This window comes from Telmatherina bonti (assembly GCF_933228915.1).
Source record: "Telmatherina bonti genome assembly, chromosome: 13".
Classification (NCBI taxonomy): Eukaryota; Metazoa; Chordata; class Actinopteri; order Atheriniformes; family Telmatherinidae; genus Telmatherina; species Telmatherina bonti.
The window spans coordinates 14,113,542-14,135,284 of NC_136611.1; the positions used below are offsets into that span (position 1 = coordinate 14,113,542).

Below are 21,743 nucleotides of genomic sequence, written 5' to 3' on the forward strand. Positions count from 1 at the left end.
CTACATGCAGTAGTTTCTGACATTACCATCACAAAAAGGTCAGAAATTGAGCAAAAAAAAAAAAAGACTTCTGAAAAGAAATAATTGGTGCGAATGTAAATACAAAAAAGCTCAGAAAAATGCAAAGAGGAATGAATAAAGAGGTAACTGGTGAAGGGATGTGTCATCAGAAAACAACATGGAATGTTGCTGGTTTGGGCCGGCGCGCTTTTTGCTTCTTCTGTCTCCCCCGTGTGTGTCCCACCACTTCATCTACCCTCCCATGCCTCTCAATCCCTCCCACTTGCCCTCGCAGCGTTTTTGATTAATGTGGGATGAGGCTGGCCCTGAAACAGAAGCTCTTTTCAGTACTGTCACACTGAGGAGATGGAGAGGCAAATTGTGGCCAAGGTGGATTTAACCACATGCATACACACACACACACACACACACACACACACAACAACCCCCCCTCCCTTTCCTCCAGCAGACTAGCAACAATATCAGTGCAGTAATAGCTAAAACAAACCTTGAAAGCATAACCAGAGGTGCTATAAAAGCTAACCACCCCTGATAAATGTGAAGGCATAAATTCCACTTTCCCTCCAGGAGGAGTCTGTGAATTGAAAGACATCCACTCTGTGTAAGGATGCTGAACCACAAAAGCAGCGGAGCGGAAATGTCTTGCTTTTCTGATAAACAGATCTAGCGGACCAAAGCAGGAGTGTTCCCCACAGGCTATACAGATAACATCTCCGTGTGCTGCGGCTGTCCCATCACATCCTAACAAAGCTAACAACAGCCCTCGTCAGGACAGACCTGCTGCTGCGTTGCTGTGTCCTGTCATCCTTACAGTCTCTGTGTGTTCCTCTGTTCTTGCTTATGTTCACGAAGTGTTCACATTTAATTTGGCTGGATCACAATGTCAGCTTGTTTACAATCTAACTTTTACTGATATTGGAGAAAAATAATTTTTAAACTGATCTTTAGTGGGTTTTGAACAGATTTAGGCACAATGTCTGTCTCAAAGAACGTTTTTAAATCTGAGTTAGACAAGCAGATGCATTGGTAAATAAAGTAGATTTTCTTGTCTATAAATTAAAAATTCATCAAACTACAGACTCATCTTAAAAGCAATAACCATAAATATAAGAAAGAACTAAAGAAATATTCCCATTTACACAGACACAGGTGTCTCTTGTGCACGTGAATAACCATGTGATGTTTTCAGGTGCATTTATGTGACATCATTTCTCATCTGAACAGCAATCGGCTTCAATGGCTAAACTCATTCTTCACACAGAAGCAAAAACAAATCACATTTATGTTATCAAGGTAGGAAAAAATGTAACATTTTCAGTCCATCTGTTCTCTATTTGTCCACCTGCTTCCTCTTCTTTTTTAACTTCCATCTCTTGTCACATCTCCATTATTCTTTACCAAACTAATCTTAATGTCGTACTTGCTCTCTTTTCTTGTCACAGGCTCAATAAAATCTGTCATTTCATATCATGCTTTTATTTTTCCTAAAGCAATCCTGAAACTATCATCGACACTCCTCCATGACGATGGCGTTTACATGAATGTTTACAGGAAATGGATGAGTCAGATTTCTGGGCTGTGCTCTCTCCTGCAGTTTACACTGTATGTGAATATTAGAACACAAGTTGTTTAGTTTCTGCCCTTCTACACTGAGCTTGTCAACTCAGTGTAGAAGGATAAAGATTTAGGATGAAGCCTGCTGAGTTGTGAAAGTCATCCATCTACATTCATACCACCAGGATTCACTTTTACAAAATTCTCACAGGGTCAAAAAAAAAAACAAAAAGAAAACAGCTCAAAGTGATTTTGTTTATGTGTGACAGGATAAAAGAGATAAATAAAAGCAAGTGTGCAGTTTAATGTCAAATGTCTGTCACTAGAGTTAAAATGTGCACGAGCGCGAAGACTTGTGTGCTTGCCTACCTTGTAGGTTCGACAGGAAGGGTTGAATGCGTTTGTTCCACAAACAAACAAGATGTCATCGTTTTGCTGCAGGAGGACTTTGATGAAATTATGACACTCATCCTTTTGGGGAGCAAAGGACAGAAATAGAAAGAAAGATAAAGAGAAGAGAGGAAGTCCATGGTGACATTTGTGTCTTCATACCTGACATCGATAGCCACATGTGATTTGTTGAACAAGAAGCTTTTTCTTGTTTTCCCTTTGAAGCGCAGCATGTAGTGCAAGTCAGAGGCACGTGCTATAAACACTGCATGTGATCCTGAAATGTACGTAACATTTCCTCATGGCACATAGTTTTTTGGAGCAGATTTTAATACTTCTGATGACTCTCTCAAGAAACCATGACATAATTATTCTTTTTTAAATGCAGAGAGAAAAGATAGATATGAAGAATCCCTCTGATGTGCTCTATGAAAGCAGAAACTTGTATGAATTATAAGAAGAGTGTTTTTGCACTTTCAGGGTCTTATACCTGGTATAGGAACACGGAGGCAAACTGTGAGTGATTAAATCTGTTGTCTGCGTTCTCAAATGTGTGACTGCCTTTGGATGTGTTTTTCTCTTTTGTTGTGCAGCATAAGGTGGCATTTGTTCTATGAAGTGAGGATGTCAGCACAGGGTAAAGTGTCTGTATGAGTCATCTGTACCTTGTGCTTCCCTTTCATTCTGCAGGTGTCCACATCTGCTTGTCTGGACTTCCACGTCATTTTCTGATTCATTAAAACACAAGTAAAAACAAAAAATAAGAGGGATTGTCAGTGAGCAATCAGGGCAGAAGAAAGAGAGAGAGAGAAAAAAAAGCAGACCGTTCTTCACAGCTCAATAAACTCACTGATCAATAATCATCATCTGAGATTCCCAATCATTGATTCCCCTCATGGGGCACCTGCTCTGAGGTGAACTTTATTCTAAGCACTGACTGAAGATCAGCTTACCTCCTTGAACATTTAATTCTCTGCCAGCAAGGAGGAAATATGATACTTGCCCCTGAAGCAGAGCAGTCTGTCCAAGGACAGATCTCGCCCCATCTCTCACACACAGTTATCAATCAATGCTAAACTACAGACATACACACACAATAATACACACCACTCTGGTTCCTTCTCTGTGTGGCCTGAGGGTCAGTGCTGAGCCATAGGTTCAGACCGCTGCGTACACTGCCGCTGTTGTACAACTTGTTTAGAGCTCAGCCACTGATTAAAGACCCTCAGTCATCAATCAATCAGCACGTTTCCCACCAGCCTTTCATCTGCAGCCCACTCTCATTAAGACCCACTCGCCGGGCTCTGACATTGAAGTGGATGAGGTGGAGGAGAGGAGGACGGTGTGTAGACAAGAATGGCCTTGTTTGAAAGCTGGTTTCGTGCATTATGTTAAGTTAAATAATGGTGGTTGGATTGAAGTGGCGAGTTATTACAGCTGAAGGCGTCAGAAAATTCGAGGTATAAACTGAACAAAATGTGTCCATATAATGATTATTATACTCTCCGCATCTATTTCTCCGGTTTATCTATATTACTCTCTTTTTCTCATCTTCATCTGTCTATCGCCTCCTTGCTCCCTCCCAGCTTCTCACGGCTTCCGTAACACATCCATAAGACTGTCCCACTGATGAGCGTGGATGACGCAGGAGCTTTGATCACTGATTGATTGGATAATCTACTTAACGGGGTCACCATGGCAAGCAAGGCGAGTTCACAGGTGATTGAGTAAGAGTGCTGACAGGCACATGCGTGTACCCGCACGCACACACCAACACACCGAGCGCAGTTATTAGGGCTGCCCTGTCAATCACGGCGTGCCGAGAACCGCACATGCTCAAAGAGCCCGACGTCTCACTCACCTTACTGAAAAAGATCTCATCGCTGTTGGCAGTGTCCGTGTCCACCGTGTATATGTGATCCCTGCCGGCGATGGAAGCAGGAAGGGAAGGGAGGAAGAGATTGAGGAAAAGCACAGGGAGAGATGAAGAGATAATCGGTCAGACAGCAACAGACGGACAAAAAAAACAAAAAAACTCAACAAACAATAAACCCGTTTCTTTACGTCCTCCTCTGTTTTCCCCCTGCAGGCGGCAAACAGCATCAGAAAATGGGGCTTTGTATAAACTTTGTTCAAACTTCAAAAAATGACAATAAACAAAAGGAGGCCAGAGCTATTTGCTCTGTCAGACAGAAACAGTCAACAAAGGTTTAGAGCGCTGCGGCGCAGGCCTCGGGACAAAAGCCTCTTTGTCCCAAGGAAAGGTCTTGATGGGGGGGTGAGGGAGGAGGGAAGGTTAAGACGGGAGGTGCCAAGTCACTCAGAGCTGTTCAGGTCAATTAAGTCCAGTGTTTGAGCCACAGGAAATCTATACTAACAGTCATTACAGCTCAGACAAGAAGACTTATGTGTGCTGGCCTGGAAATATACAGGCTTCTCCTGTATTACACAGCCCAGGCATAAAAGGCCCCAGAAGGGCATATGGAAGGCATAAAACTCAAAAGGGTTAACTGCGTCTCAGACAGAGAGAGCGGCTGGTTGACCAGGCCTCCAGCTACACCTACTTACTACTGTGCATACGTAGCGGGAAGGTGGAGAAGTCTTGTCAACAGAAGTCGGCAACAGAAAGAGGGATGGAACCAAAGGTGACCATGCCAACTGATGTAACTGCTTTAATTTGGTGGAGATGAACTGCTGAGCGTGTTTTTAATCAAAGTGTATAACAGTGGCATCATCAGACTTGCAGCTTAATTACGTTCCAGCTCCCCAACCTGCGCTCAGGCAGTCAGTCTGCCTAGCTCTCTCATTAACTAAATCTAATAAAGTCTTTGGAGAAACAGGCACCTTGAAAATGAATCCACTTATATCACTTTCCTGGGGGGCCACCGCTGTCTCCTCCAGGATAAAAACCCAGTCTACTGTACCTTATCAGCCACAGGGCTCAAATTGAATAATTAATCTTGGAGAGAAGTTGAAATGAAGAAAATAGTTTACATGGTGGGAGAGGAGAAATCTTCCACTGAGGTTTTGGAAGAAATCTGTTTTGAGCTTTGATTTCTGTTATTTTCCCTCTTTTTGTTTTCTTCCATGCAAGGTTAGACTGCAACGTATAGTATTTTACCCCCAAACTAAACATTACACTGAAACTGGGAAGTCAAACCATGTGGTCAAACCTTTACATTTATAAAAGATCTATAAAAGACTCAAATATGAGGTAGAAGAGCCTTACAACACTTCGGTGGACTTGGAAGGTTTTGTAATACCTGAATAAAATGAGAAAATTGAAAATTTTGTAATTGTTCCTCAAAAATATTCCATTTAAAATGATTAGAAGCATTTTCATACAAAAAGCTGAAAGAGAAGTCAAATTTATATAAAATGAGTGTTTCTTCACTTTTCCTCCCATGTTTGCTTGTTTAAACTGTTACTTTTCACTCAACTATCATTAGAAAATGAGAATTGAAGGCCAAAACTGCAAACTGCATGTTCATCAAGGCTGCTGACACGACTCTCTATTAATACACTGAATCTTTGGTTATGAAATTAAGATGTTTTTCTTTTTCTTTTTGTTCATTCCTGCATCACAAGAGGAAAAAATATCTGCAGATGATTAAAATTCTCATTTATATCAATGGGAAAAAACACTATATTACATTTTAAATACAAAAAAATACCAAGAAAACATTTGTGAATGAAGATGAAAAATGATAGATATCACGAAAATGCCTTCAGTTCAGCAGGTTATTCATCTAGCTTTATTAATATATTCATTTTAAAATGCAAACTTTATAGTTAAAAAGACCAAACTAAATCAAAAGCCATTAAATCAAAGGATTATGTGGTGGATTTAGTGTAATCCCTTGGGTTATTTCACTGCCTGCAATTTTAAATCAGTTCATGAGTAATCTGTAATTGACTGCCCCATAATTTTCAACAGTAACCGTTCCAGCTATTCTCCCTGACTTGTGCCGGTGCTGACAGCGTCCTCAAGGGCCAAGGCCATCCAGCCCAGGGTTTTTGGTTCCAGCAGAGATTAGAGAGCGCCAAAGGGTGAGGTGTCCCTCAAACATCCTGAGTGGGGATGGAGGAGGACAATGGAGCGGCTGTGTCTGTGTCAACACCAGCTCTGCAAACATACACATGTGTATGCACAGAAACTCCCCCTTTTACCCCAACACGATCACAAAGACTCAAACATACACACTTTCATTTCTTTAACGCTGCCTGAACTCAAATTACCACATATTCACTTTCCTCCGCAGTAAATCGCATCTGCAGGTCTTTAAAGTGAAAAAGAGACACAAGAAGGCAGTTTTCAAGCACTTCACAGCATTGTAGACTTAAGATTTCTGTAAATGTTTGTGTAATCACACAGTCATACAATTTTAAGCTAAAGTTACTGGATTGTGAAAATTAAATTCCAATCTTGATTCTGCATCTTTCACTTAAATAATCATGATTTTAAAGTACAATAAAACTGCAAAATTTCCCAGATTTGTCATGACCTCTTCAGCAAAAAGACCCAAGCTGGAAAAACAAGAAAATCTGTTTTACATGTTTTCCATTTAAAACAATCTGTTGTATACAAGAAGCCTTAGACTCATGACATCTACATTTTTCTATTTTAATAATTGAATAATTCACAGATATTTTTTAAGTATAACTTAAAAAAACAAGAGACATGGCTCGTAAACAAGTTTAAGAAACTGTCCATTCTCATCAATTTAGGGTTAAAACATTGACTGAAAGAGTTTCTTTTCAGACTATAACAACTTCAGGAGTATGAAGTTGTTCAAATGAAAGACACTGATTTTAAACCCCTGACTTTGTTTATGAAAATGTCAGCCATGATGTTAAGCACACCAAACAGTTAAGATTTTTTCGTTTTTCTTCAAAGAAGAGACAGTTAAGTAGCTCTTTATTTATCGATATGTGGATTTTCTTTTTCGGCTTGATAAATGTATATTTACATTATGAGTTGTGGATATCCAAATAACAGAAAAAAAATTAGAAAATGGAGGTGTGTTTATTTGCCTGACCCAGCAAGTTGAGTGTGATTCCCTGCTGAGAACATTTAGACTAAACAACATCTAATAAGCAAAAGCTGCTGTTCTGATTGGTCAAACCAGATGTAGCAAAGTCTGGCCTTAAGCTATTTTGTATAGTGGCCTCTTTTATTACTAAATTAAGTCCTTTTTCATTATCTTGAAAAGAACCTATTGCTGTTAAACATGTCGTTGTATGGTTCGGTTATTTTGTTTTATGATTATGATCTTTCACAGTCTTTGATTCAAGCTGTGTGGTCAGAGTTGACTCTTAAATCCAGTTTGTTGTGTTTCAAAATAAAAAAGGTCTATATCTCTTCTTTTAACAAATAACCAAAGTTAAAAGTGCAGGTAGAGCCACACCAAACATCCATCCTCCATACTATTACTTGTACAGCCAGACGAGCCAAACAAGTTTTTTACACTGCCACTGTAGCACAGTATGGCTTTAACACTGATTAATAACAGATTCTCAGCTTTTGGACTCTACATGTTGCTCTTTAGGGTGGATGTACATAAAGATCAGGATCCAGTAAAGATCCACAAACAATCTTATACTTTAAAAAAAAAAGCAAATTGAGTTAGCTTCTTTGAAGGTTTGTTGAACTACATAGCTGAGAAACACCTGATCCAGCTCCACACTGCTGAAAATACATAGATCATGTTCGCATTATTTATGTAGGCCAGACTACAATTACTAATTTTATATGGAAAACTAATGTGCACCTTTCCTCTCAAATTGCATTTTGAAATCTGTCCAAAACTTCACAAAGGTGGATTTTATTCAAATCACTTGCTCTTCCACAAAATTAGTCAGACATATCAGGTCTCTTCATGAGTAAAACGTCATTAAAGGAACGGTGTGAAACAATTACAGGCATCTAGAATACAATTTGGGGATGGGCCGTATCTCAAAAGCTATCCACCAACATCCAAGTCATATGTTTAACAGAAAACATGCATCAATGTCAAAGCCCAGAAGACCATTTGAGGACAGCACAAATGTTTATTTTTTCTGCTTTAAACTCTTTACAAAAAGACTGATTCACCATAATATGATCCTTCATTTTAAAACACAGCGTGTTTCCAAACTTCTCACAAAAACATCATCTGCAACTGCTGTTTCCTCCACTTTTACCTTTTTCCCTCTCAACAGTATTCTTCTAGATGTCATCCACACTACAGGGCCAATGATGAAATTCAAAACGGCGGAATTCGGAGGAAAATTACATAACAAAAGCGTTTTGACACTGAATGAGTGAAGAACACAGGGTGTCAATGTGACTCACTTGGCATGGGCTTAGCATTTCCCAAAATTCAGCGACAAATATGAGTGAGTAGGATGGAAGGTATGCAAATATTCCGCTAGGCTCAAATATGGAGCCATTGTAAAAGAATGGATACCCACAAAGAGAAGAAAGACGAGTGACCGAGTCAAGACAGTAACACAACTGAATGTGGGCAAGACTGTGAGATTAAGTATAGCAGTGCGACATAGAGGGTCTCCATCAAACATGGAACCATGCATGGCCATGAGAACACAGGGTCTTTGTGTGGAAGAATGTCGTTTTCATAACAGTGCATTTCTTCTGGGGTGACTGTCGGCCAGCTTGGTTCGTCTGCTGGGTCTTTGTCAAACTATCTCGCACTCCGCAAGCATAAAAGAAGAGAATGTGATTAGCATGCATCCCACACCTTAAGCCACCACCCCACTTTTTGAAAACTAAATGCTTGCACATCAACCCTCCTCTCTGCCTCCCACCCTTTCCCTCTCATCACCCTCTTCACCCATATTCCTCTCTCTCTTCATAACTGGATCATGGGTGGTAGGAGAGGGTCCATTGTACATTGTTTTTGCCTTTCACTGGTTCAAATCCTCTTCACAAAGTGGATGGGAGGGAACCGAGGAAGCCAACAGGCACCTCTGAGCTGCAAAAGGAGTTGTTGAAGATTTGAATGAACTGAGGGCATCGAGAGGCCCTCAGTGATGTGGTGGCATGAAATGCGACAAGCCAGGGTTCACCCAATCCCCCCCTCCCCCCAGCTGAGGCAGGTTGTTCTTTTTGAAGGTTGAAGTTCTCATTATGGGGATCCACATTCTCCGCACATTTCCTTTTGTGTGCATATATGCGTGCATTTTTGTGTGTGGCAGTTTAGTAAGGTGACGGGCATGTTGTCAGCATGCAGCTAAACGGGCGTGAAAAAATAACTGCATAAAAGACGTGTTTTATTTTTCTGTGGTGTCTGCCATTGTTTCCCAAAGAGAATAATTAAGGTTTTTCCCATGAGACTGGGTTGAAAGTCTGCAGTTTTTACTCTTGAATTTAGTTGAATGTGTAATTTAGGGGAAGAATTGCAACAGACGACAAGTTGTGTTCAATGCTATGTATAAATATGTCCAATTTTAAAGTCACATTCAAAATGTATTTAATGAAACTGACTGATTCAAATCTGTTTTCACATGATAAAATAACATTTTAATGCGAACTGCATTGTTGCTTTATATAATAGTGTCATTTTCTGTCTTTATTAAGTAGTTTCAAGGGAAAGTGAGAAAGGCATTTTAATACAAGGAAGCACTTATTGCTTGGAGACGTTTGCACCCCATGTGGTTTTTGCCCAAACCACTGGGCTGTTAGGTTACGAGCATAAGCTTCCCCCATGCATTGTATTGACATGTTGCTAGGTGAGATCTCATAAAACAGCTCTGTCTAACTAATAAAAATGTGTAATACATGAAATAGTCCACTTGTGTTTGTTGTTTCTGTATGGCAGGATTCACATGATGTACCAGGAAGTAGGATGTATAAATATTAAAAAGGATTAGCCATAATCAGTCATATCTGTACATCCATACAATCATGTATTTTGTAGCATTTATACCTTACTATATTAATTATTTAAGCTTTTAGTCTTTCACCTAAACCATGAGGAAGTGGAGTTGAAAAGGTAGGAGTCCTAAGGGAAGAAATGTATGCCTCCAAACATCCCTTTCTACCTACTGTAAGCATAACTGGCCTCATAAACACAAGCAAGATATAGAAGTGTAGATGTAAGAAATCATAGTGTGAAACATAATTGTTGTTGAAACTCGCAAAACTTGACACTTAAAGTGCAGTGTATAACAAAATGAAAGGTCAATAACTTAATATATTTTTTAAAAACTGTTTGTATTGGTATTTAATCAAACAAATCTTATGTTTTCATTCTCTCAGAATGAGCCATTTATATGTGCATGCCATGTTGTCCAGATACATGGCAGCTCCATGTTTGTGCACCCTTATTTACTATAGCATGAACCATCTGACCCTCGAAACTACGGTAGCAGCTTTGTTTGACAGATAGTGTGTACTATTTGGAATAAGTAGATTCTCATTTCCTAAGGTTATGTAGGCTTATAAGTCCAGATTTATGCTGTTCCAGAGTGATGGTGCTTCATGAATCAGAGCAAAGCTTTTATATTCAAAGATTTGGAAGTAAAAGCAGGTAGAACTGACAACAACACACAGTCATGAAAAATTATTTATAGTATCACAGCTTTTCTGAAACAAGTCTCAAGGGGACAAAAATATTGATAGAAAAAAAAAACAAACAAAAGGCTTGGGATCCTTCTCAATAAGCAGGATGGCCACAACCACATGTAAGTTAAAATCCTGATAGTTATGACCAGTGTCTGCATCATTTTGTTTCATGAGATGCAACAAAAAACACAGAATTTCACCTATTTGTACAAATATATTTAGAATGAAAGCTTGTTTCAGTTTTTCCTTCAGGTAATGATGATTACTGGAGCGAGCAGCTATATTTCAGAGCATGGACATGGCTGGATGCTGTTGTTGATGTGAAGAGAAGGAGAGGAGGCAACCGTGTAATCCCAGTCATTAGTGGGCTTTAACAGGATTTGGTGGTGCTGTAATAATGGAAACTCTAGTGGCCTCCACTGTGAGACCCAAAGAGACCCAACAGGGAGGAACAGCATCCACAGAGAAGCCACCATAAGACTTTCCAGTGGACTTGACTGAGAAAAGGTAATCTGGATTTTTGAGCCCAAGTGTTTGTCTCTGTGTGACTGCAAATGGCAGCCACAAATTTTGGTAATTTAACTTTCACTCTCACACTCTCATTCCCACACACACACGTATTCTCTCCCTGATTCCCATGCTTCCCAGCTTCATAGAAAGGGTGTAAAAGGGAGTGTGGTTGGTGTTTCCATGGCAAAGCCTGACTGCAGCCCAAGAATGGCAGCTATGCCCTGCATGCGGAGAGGCCCAGGACATGCATGCTAGGCAGCGTATACAGTAACACATTCACACATAACTACACATGCACAGGCATGTAGGGGCTGTCTTGTCATGTCCTAAAACTACGTGGTCACTCTAAAAGAAAACGTAAAAAATTATTTTAGTTTTCATTCATTTTGTTATCTGGGATCTTTACTGATTGATAAACTTATAGAAACTGAATTCATTTCTGGAACAAACATATTAAAAAGTGGTTAAACTAAGGCAAAATGTAAGTTTGCTATCAGCCTGTCCATCATATACATCTACTCAATGTGCCAACTAACTTCCTGGTTTAACTTTAAGCTATCCTTATGTTGTGTATAGATAAAATTTTGCTGAGGAGAAAGAGATGAGCACCAACATTTTGGGTGCGCTCACCTGAACATTTAAGGCCAATTAATTTATTTCAGAAAATGTGGCTACTTTGTTAGCTTGTTCCCAACACTGTATTTGTGATAGCTTATGAAATTTTCATCTGAATAGTGTTACAACCAAATTGATGTCAAATAGCCTCCAAATTTTAGAAACAATTTCAATATTTAAAAGAGCTTTTAAATAATAATTAAACTACTTAAAGTTTTCTAAGGGGAAAACTCACTTTCATAAAGGTTTAAAATAAACCATGGCTTTGATCAAATTAGTTAAATGAGCACACACACACACACACACACACACACACACACACACACACACACACACACACACACAGGAGACCTGTCACTGGGCCATTTGTTGCTGTACACAATGCTCATCCCGAAAACCTGACTCACATAAACACTCACAACCCCATTTTTAGCAGAATTCAACAAGATAAATCTCCCTTTTCACTGTGATAAATTCTCTCTGGGGTGTTGAACATAGTGTACCCTGCACTTGAAATATGGACCTCTGGGATGGGAATCACACCACGTCCATCTGAACAGTTTATTGCTTTTATTAAACGTGACTCTGCTGCTAAACACCTAAAACACATGCCAGCAGACACACATAAACCACTGAGCTCACACATGAGCGAGTTTTCATTACCTGAACTTAAATATACATTAACTCCCAGTTTATTGTGGATAATGTGCGGCTGATGCCTGCAATCAAACAGCAGCTTGCTACAGAGCTGGATGTCATGTTTATCAGACATGCACTACTTTCCAATAATTACATTTTTCAGCTCCTTTTTCAATAAGCACTCCCAGAGCTTTTTCTAACAACATTACAATCTTACTAGGTTGGACCTGGTAACATTTAAACACCACTTTCAGCACTGACTCTGAGCATTAATGATGGATGCAGACAAGTAGAGGTGGGTGTTCATTTGGTAAGTGATCTGCATTTCAGATAAATGCTACAGGTTGAGTCGCTGGGTAAAAAAAAAAACATTTTTCCTTCAGTCTTTAAGGTAACTTTTCAGCAGCACCTGAGCCAAATGAATGACTAAAAAAAGAAAACAATATGATAAATGATCTCCATTACAACAGCAGCTTCTCTGTTTGCCACATAGCAGATAACAAACAGACAGAAATGAAGACACTAAACTCAATAGAAGTAAAAAAAATAACAACCTTGTTTGTGTTAGTGCAATAAAATCATTGTGCTTTGTTTACTTCTGATCCTTAGAGGGGGTGATTTTGCATTTGTACCATCACACCCATCATTAAACACAAGTCATTCCTTATATTTTGTACTGACACACATCTCTAACGGACATGCCAGTCACTGTTTTGTCCTGCAGGTTTGATGACCAACAGCTACATATGTTTTCATGTGCATGCTGCTACTGTTCAATCATTAGGTGCTTCTAATGATTCTCTGCACCGTTTTTTAGAGAAATCATGAGAAATGTCATGTTTTTACCCCCTTTGTGGGTGTATCAGATGGTTTTCTGTTTCTTTTTTCTGTGTTGGTTTTGATTGCACAGTTGTTGCTTTCTGTCCTTTGAATCTTTGTCTCCTTTTTCAAGTTTCTCCTTCTCTCCTCTCACTTCCATTTATTTTGTTCTCCCTCTCAGTCCAAGCTTTATGTTACTGAGCAATAACTAAATAAAAATAAAGAACAATACTCAAGTGTCTAGTGAAATCTTAATACTGTATCTACAAAGCTTCGCTCCCTTTATATTCATTAAGCTCTCTCATATAAGCAGAAGGTTAATTATCTTTAAGCTTTTTCCCCTCCCCTTTTTCTTTACGATGGTAACGTAAGTTAAGATGCATGGTGTCGTTCTGCTTGCTTTGATGCCGGATAGGACAAAGTCAAAAAGACTAAAAAATCTTTTTAAGCATCAAATTAACCCTTCAAGAAGTGTCAACATGTTTAAAATGTTCTATTTCCTTCAACAACAGCCATGTCGCTGCACGGTGGCATAGTGGTTAGGAGGGCGAGGCTTGGACAGTGGCCTTCCTGTGTGGAGTTTGCATGTTGTCCATGTGTATGAATGGGTTCTCTCCGGGTACTACGGCTTCCTCCCACCGTCTAAAGGCATGCATGTTAGGTTAATTGGTTACTCTAAATTGCTCATAGGCGTGACTGTGAGTGGTTATTTGTCTCTGTGTGGCCCTGCGATGGACTGGCGAGCTGTCCAGGGTGTCCCGACTCTCACCCAAAGACTGAAGGGATGGGCTCTAGCTTCCCCGCGACCCTTCATCAGAGTAAGCAGTTAGGATAATTAATAAATGAACGAATGAACGAATGAACAGCCACCTCAATGGCCTTTAATGCGATGGATGCTTAATACACATTTCTTCTTGTGTTTTCCGTGGTGAGAGTGTGTATAAAACACAAAAAGACTCATTGGCCTGTAAAATCCATAAACTAACTGCATCATTGCTGCCGATTTACATCATGTGAAAACAGTAGCAGCTTGTAGCTCGGACACATACGCCTGGTCCTTGAGCTATGAGTTGCCACAGTGGCACAGTGTTTTGTAAGGTAATGCTCAATGAACAATCTAGTGTGACATGAATGGCAAACATTGGCCGCATTTACATGAAAGTTTTATTAAATCTTTAATTCAGAATAAAAGTTAAATCCACTTTAAAATGTTAAAAAAACAAAACAAAAAGGATGTCCTTGTCATCACCTGATTCCAAATGAAAATGACAATTCCAAATTAAACTTAATTATTTATAAAGTAAGTGGCTGGTTTATTCTTAATTTTAATCTGAATTAATTAATTCCTCTATCATTTACGTTCAGAACACTTTAACTTAATTCCAGTTGTCCATGCTCGGTCCCTCGTCCCTTCGAGATGACGCACATATTCCACCTGATCTTCTGCCTCCCAGTACTCCCAGTAATCTCCCACCAACTCAGCTGCTGAAAAAGTGAACTAGTAAGCTTGTGTCGAGTTCGTGCTTCAAATTTCTAATTGAAATCAAAACAAAAATTGTACTTTTTTGTGCATTCAAGCTGTACTGTTAGCATGTTAGTATTTCTCTTAAAGAGGGTCTTTTTGCCAGAAAATTCATTTGGTTTCTCTCAAGTTAAGGTCAAATATTTGAGAAGAAGTGAGAGGAATTATTATTATATTTAATCCTGTGTCAGTCCTATTAAAACTGAACAAACAAGAGCTCCACATGAAAAGACTAACAGTAGTGTCCCTCAGGATATAATACTTGATGGAAATGAAACCAAGGAATAAGATCAAAATATTAAAGACCTAAACTAGCCATGAACTGAATTTATAATCAACTGTCAGTTTAGATGAGGTTAAGGAGGATGAAGATATCTTATTTATATAAAAAAAAAAAAAAATCTTATCAGCAGAGGTCATACTTGTTCATATACATTAACTGAGAAAGGATTGTCTGAAATAACTGAAAGAACGTTTCATTCAAGGCTGAAAACTGAGCATAAATGATGAATAAATGCATCTGTTGCTGCGTTGTTCTTCTTCTGCCAAAGATTTGACTCATTCCTTCTATGAATTAAGCCATTTTTGTCTATTTACAATTTCATCAGTTGCTCTGTTTGGATGTATTGCACAGCTTTAAAATATGTGTGTTGTTTTTCGTTCTTTTTTTTAAAATTTAATTTCTTTTTTATTGCCAATGCCAAAACAGGAGCCAAAGGGATTTAATACACTGAGCAGTCATTCAAAAAACAAGCTGAAACAGTGCAGGGTTTTGGACTGCATTCACAGAGGCCATCTGCAAGCTGCTGCACACCAAGAACTGAGGCGTACTGGTCTGGAGGCATGATGGCAAAGCTGTGTGATGCTGGCCCCAGAATAAACAAGTCATTTAACTGGACAACATTCATAAAAGCAACTATTGATGTTGCTCAGTTTAGGGAGGGGGTTTTGAGGGATTTTTTTGTTGTTCTTTATTTCCTGCCACATTGTGTATTGTTCCGTGGGGTGTGTTCTGCCAACTGTTGGCTCGCTCTTACATTGATTGCTGAATAGTAACTGTCTCTACTGTTTGTTTTACACTGTCATTTAACTTTTACATGTCTTTATCGGTATCCTGTTAGAGACAATTGACTTTTCTGCAACGAGTGTCATTTGTGTGTCCGCACAATCGACTCTTAACTTTCCTCTCTGTGACAAGATCAATGACGGTCATCTGACTCCATCTAATCTGAGGCAGCCACTCCGCTCATTCAGGGGTCACATACCGGGACCATGTGTCAGCATTCCTGTCTGCCATAAACAGGCCCGCAAGCCGAGGGACCTCATTCACACACTTAACACATGTTCTAGGCAGCACAGACTGGACTGCAGGCTGCGGCTCCTGCGCCCGCCAGAACCCCTGTCCGTCATTTCAAACGTATATCCATGTGCGCACATGTGCCCACAGACGTCGCTTTTAAATCCACAGGACAACTGGTAAGCACACTAAACTCAGCAACACATGCACAGCCCTCCTATAAAGCCTCTGTGTCTCATTTCCTTCCTCAAACCCTTCAGGCCTCTCCTACCCAATGTGAAGCAGGTGGGCGACAGGCAGACCAAAGCTTCTGACACCCACCAAACACACATGCAGGCTCTCTTTTTTTTTTTTTTTGCTCTGTTTCCTCTCACTTTCCACGCACCTTCTCTTAATGACCACAGATATGTTACAAAGCGTCTGCACTTAAAGCAGCAGCCTTCTACTGCCACTTAATTTGACATGCATGGGAGGGAAAACAAAGAAAGACCCCTATTGTGGCTTTCAACAGTCTCCAATCAAGTCTGCCACTCAGTAGGTAATTTACGCCAATGAAAGAGGACATAAGGGGCCATTTTTATTATAACCTTTTCAGTCTAACATTTTTTTTTTCAAAATAGCACTGCACATTCAAGCCTCTGCTAAAAGGAAAACTTGCTGTTGATGCTTTGAGCTTGCATGTGACAGTTTTACAGATTGTTTACAGTTCATGGGGTGAAGTGATATGAACATATCTAAAGTGTTTATGACAAGAGAAAAGACTGAATCAATATGGATTTCATCCATGACTCCTGATGGTGTAACTGAGCTGTATTCTCCCACAAAATTAGTTAGTCAAACATAAAGATGAACAGGTGAATACACACAGACAGATTCATAAAGCAATAAGGACAAGTGACAGATGGGCATAAAATACCAAATAAAGCAATAGACACTTTTAACAAATCAATCTGTGGTGGTTGTCAAGAAATAGAGGAGAAAAGTTCCCCATTTGTTTTACTGTGACTTAATGATAAACTGTGTTCCTTTGAGATTTTGTTTAAAATGTAAAATTTGTTATAAATAAAAATGTATTTTTCACGTGGAATATTATATCAAGACTTATCCTTAAATGAAAAAATGACAGCCACATTTGCCTTTCTTGTGTGTGAGAAACAGAACTGTTAAGTTCGCTGGGATGTTTTAGGAAAGCAGGACACAAGTATTGAGGGATATAGCACAAGGTCAATGGGGTTGTGGGTGACAACAAGCTCAAAGTATACAACAGGGAATAAAAAGGAATTTCAACTTTTCTATGTGATTAGTCGCTTCTGATTCCCCAAATTCTAAAAAAAAAAAAAAAATAGCGGCTCAGAGCTCAGAAAGTTAGTCTGAGAGCCTCATACATTAAGAATGTGCAGGAATGATCCCAAAGAGGGAGTAAATATATTTTCTTGTTTCATTTATATGCAATAGAACACAAATCCTTTCCCGAAAACTTGTGTTTTTGTACCTTCTTGACTATTTTTTTAAGAAAAATCCTGCACTTTTAGAGACACATATTACCCTTTTCTGGTAAAGAAATGTCTTTATTGACACGCGCGTCACACTCATCATACCCATTCAGCAGCAACAGTTTACTAGACATGCATGTTTTGGACTGTGGAATTAGGCTAAAGAACCCAGAGAGAGAACCTATGTTGGCACAGGATTAACATGCTAACTGAATTTTATGCTATCTATTTGCCTATAATTTAAGGTTATCAGCGGTGAAATTATTTATAAGTATAATTTTGAACTTTTAAATCAAACAAATGCCCATAGTGAAAGAACATTTCTGTGCCTTCCATATTTTTTCTAAGAATTGTACCTTAAAGTACAGAAACAACACCCTCATGTCTCTGAGTTTCAGTCATAATCAGGTTAAAACACAACTGCGTGTGTACAGAATGAATGTAATGTGAGGGTGGATGATGAAGAACTCAATAATATCCACTAACCTACACTCACTCAGTTGGATTTTATTCCACAATAAAAACAGATAAAACTTCATCTCATGTTTGGAATGGCACCAGTACTCCTGGGGCATGTCTACATACTATATGAAACAGCTATTATCACCCACCTGGCAGCGACGTATAACGTCCTGTTCATGATCATGATGAGCTGAATATCCAGTTTGTGCCGTTGCGTGTTGTTCCTCCCAGGTCTGTGGCCCACAAATACTGGATACTGTTTTGTGTCTGTAAGACGGAAGAAAAAATATATAGTTTTGATTATTTCAGAGAACTGTGAATTTCACAGCTTTCTGCAGGAGGCTCATGGGCCTCAGGTCAAATGTGCCCTATAGCTAGATGAGGAGACGCAGCCACAACTGTGTGTTGAGCTCCTCCGGTGACCATAAATTGTCGGTTATAAATATGCTACACTGTACCGTGCAATTGTTCTATTGTTAGTGGCTTTGGATGAAAGCACTTGTTTTGAATAAACAGTCTGATAGGAGCACAGATCTGTGTGAGGCTGGCTGGCTTGTGTTTCAGCTCTCCTGGCCAGGACAGACAGCATTACGCCCACAGAGGGAAGAACAGGACACATCAGAGGGTGAAACACACTGAGAAACAGAGGAAACAATGACCATATCTTTGCAGCTTTCCACAGCCTTTACACTATCACAAACAGCATTAGGAGCCCGACAGGAAAATAGCGGATTATCCTTTGATGTGGGGTGGGCTCCATTTCAAATGCTGCCTTAAGTCCTTCATTTGGGTGTGTGTAGAGGGCCTATCCTTGGGCACCAATTTATACTCAATGCCTCCAGAATGCATTCAGTTTGAGAAAGGTGGGGGTTGAAGAGGAGGCAAGGATTGAGAGGGATGCGTAGGAGCAAAAGGATAGAACAAGTGAGAGAGATGCCAAGAAGGGAAGGATTTGTAAGTAAAAGAAAAGGAGGAAATGGCAAAGAGTGAAAGAGAGCAACTACTTGAACTGAGAGTGGGATTGTTGCAGGAGAGTCGAAATAAAGGCATAAAGAAAGGAATGAAAAGCAAGGGGAAAATATACTTACAGTTGCCATGTGAGATGCTAATAGGCTCGCTGTCCTCGGGGAAACCCGCCCCGGCTATTTGCAGTAGCGTGAAGTAGAGTAACAAGGCGTCTGACCTCATGGTCGCACCAACGCTGCTGCTGCTGCTGCTGCTGCTGCTGGTCCTCTGCTACAGATCTGGCTAAGCCTGAACACAGACATACAGAAGGGATAGAAAAAGGAGGAGATTAAATAGTTGAAGAAAAAAAAAAGAATGATTTACAAAACATTTCATTCACCTGGCGATATAGTAAGTTAGGTTTCCTCCTTGGTTTTTGCATTCTTTGTGCGAGACAAAGAAATGCAGAAACCAGGGTTTTAAAAAAAACACTTCATGTCCATCTGAATTAGCTGTTTGTGCATTTTCCTTAGCTGTTTTAATCAGTCAGAGATGTATTTATATGCATTTTTGATGACTCAAGTAACCCACCATACAAGCAAAGCAGATTTAATTGGATTATGGTGGTAATATGCGTCATAGATCGATGTCAGGCAGAGAAGATCTCTGTGCTTGTCTCTGCCTCTCTCTCTGCTTGTGTGTGGCAGGGTCTTAGTGAAGCAGGAGTGCTTTTGTGGAGATTAGCCTGCTGTAGAGTATCGCCAATGCCTGGATTGGATGGCAGGTACCTTGTTTCCCACCTGCCAGTCATTCACAAGGGTAGTAATCCTACGTTCTTACTGAACCATCAGCTAAATCTGTGCATGGAAAAGAGTATGGGTGACACTTCATTTTACCTGTGGTTTAAAATCCACATAAAGAGCAAAAATTCTCTTTCTTTGCTCCCTATTACATTCATCTTTGCTAAAAACACACACACACATACACACACACGCACACACACACACACACACACATATATATATATATATATATATATATATATATATATATACACAGAGAGAGAGAGAGAAAATGTTCTTTTTAAATGAGTAATCAAACCACAAAGTAAATGTGCACCTTATATCAAGATTTAAAATTCATGTTATATTCAGTTATCACACAGGGTGAAGGGTTTTTATGTTCAGGACAACTCTGAAGGCTATGGATCAGGGGTGTGAAATCCGATCCTAGAGGGTTGGTATCCGGCAGATTTTTGTTGTTGTCTCTCACAGCTGATTCAAATCAAATGGATCCAGAAGCTTGTTGTCAACCTATTTATTCATTCCATTCATGTGTGTTTGAGCTCGGAGACAAAAAAAAAAACCGGCAGGATACTGGCCCTCGAGGCCTGGGGTTTAACACCTGTGCTATGGACTGTGATGGACAGCCTGATGGGCAGCCTGCCTGGAGTGTAGCCTGCCTCTCCTAGCATCTGGGACTGGCTCTAGTCCCCCTGCACCCCTCTATTGGAATAAACAGAAATGGATAATCTTTTGGTATAACTGTGGAAAGTTGGCGTGAAAGCACAGAAGTGCAGATCGTGGCTTGAATTATTAAAACCTTTTGGAAAAAAAAGTCTTTCAAGTTATAGCCTGCAAATACAAAGAATAAAATCATCATCCTAAATTAATTCCTAATTTCTAAAAAAAAAAAGTGCAGTGATCCCATAATATCGTGTCAACATGAGAAACTTTGTGTACATGGACATGTAATTCTCTAATGGTAACTTGCCTGTTTAACTGGGTTTCATAAAAATAGCCCACATAGTGTTGGTGCAATGTTTTCATAGAACAAACCAAGACAACTGAGCCTTTCTACTGCAGTTTGTGGCAACCAATTACACCCATAAATCATCCAAGACAATTATTCCGTGTGTAATCTAATCAAGAATAAAGCATTTAATTTGCATGAAGCTTTTTCGGGTTTTTTTTCAGTTGAAGCTGTGGGGATGAGATGGAACTGGGTAGATAGAGCCGGGGATGCTTCAGGGATGAAGAATTGAATAAAATAGCCGATTTCATTTGCTGCAGTGTGATAAAAGTTGTTTATCCCACGCTGTATTTTCATTCGCTATTGTATATCCAAGAGGAGACGGAACAGGAGAGAGGAAGAAGGAGGAGGAGGAGGGGTTTCTTTCTCTTTTCTCTGTCATGTCCCTCTCTTCCCCTCCCTCTCTCTTTCTCTCTCCATGCTCCTGTGAATCTCATTCAGGAGAGGAATGAAAACACTATTCACTGGTAGATTCATTTTAACACTGAGGAGAATACCAATACTAAAGCTTGGATACGACCTTGATCTCAAAAGATTCTCCCTTCCCTTCCCTCGTTTCTCACTCCTTGGCCTGCTGCTCTTATCCTTGCAATATTTTCATATACTACAGTCTACTGTATACTTTATGAAGAGAAAAACACAAAAACAGGGTCTTCCTGACTCTCCACAGCATCAAACAGCGACGGCTCACTGAGCTGAACTGCACATTTTGACTTCCAGCTGTAACCAGAAATTGGATTTTTTTTCCTTTACAGTAGGGTAAAATCTCTACGGAGGGCTAAAACGTATGTCTCTTCTGAACCTTGACCCAGAACTCCTGTAGTAATTGACTGATTGATGAGCAGGAAGCAGCATAAGACGGAGAGGTTAGCCTTCGGGGAGAGCAAAACGATGAATGATGGATGGCGGCGGCACTGACCAACAACACAAGATGTGGCTGCATGCGTTCTGATAGAAAGAAGGGATGAATCTGTGATCATATTTTTTAACAGGACCTGAATATGTCCGAATGTAACAATAACAATGCCTTCTATACGAACATAGATGCTGTTTGTCAGAATTATTCTAATGAGATTTATGCCCTGCAAACTCTCACTC

General features: G+C 39.7%; 1 protein-coding gene across 2 annotated transcripts in view; it reads right to left on the reverse strand.

Moving 5' to 3' along the window:
• sema6a (sema domain, transmembrane domain (TM), and cytoplasmic domain, (semaphorin) 6A) overlaps positions 1-21,743 on the reverse strand; it is a 110,408-nt gene that overhangs the window by 44,701 nt on the left and 43,964 nt on the right. For both annotated transcript variants that reach the window (XM_079251930.1, XM_079251929.1), the window contains 5 exons: positions 18,977-19,142; positions 18,038-18,155; positions 3,827-3,887; positions 2,631-2,693; positions 1,945-2,046 (listed from right to left, as the gene is read on the reverse strand). In XM_079251930.1, the coding sequence (XP_079108056.1) occupies positions 1,945-2,046; positions 2,631-2,693; positions 3,827-3,887; positions 18,038-18,155; positions 18,977-19,076 (444 nt within the window). In that variant the 5' untranslated portion in view covers positions 19,077-19,142. The remainder of the gene's footprint in view (positions 1-1,944; positions 2,047-2,630; positions 2,694-3,826; positions 3,888-18,037; positions 18,156-18,976; positions 19,143-21,743) is intronic.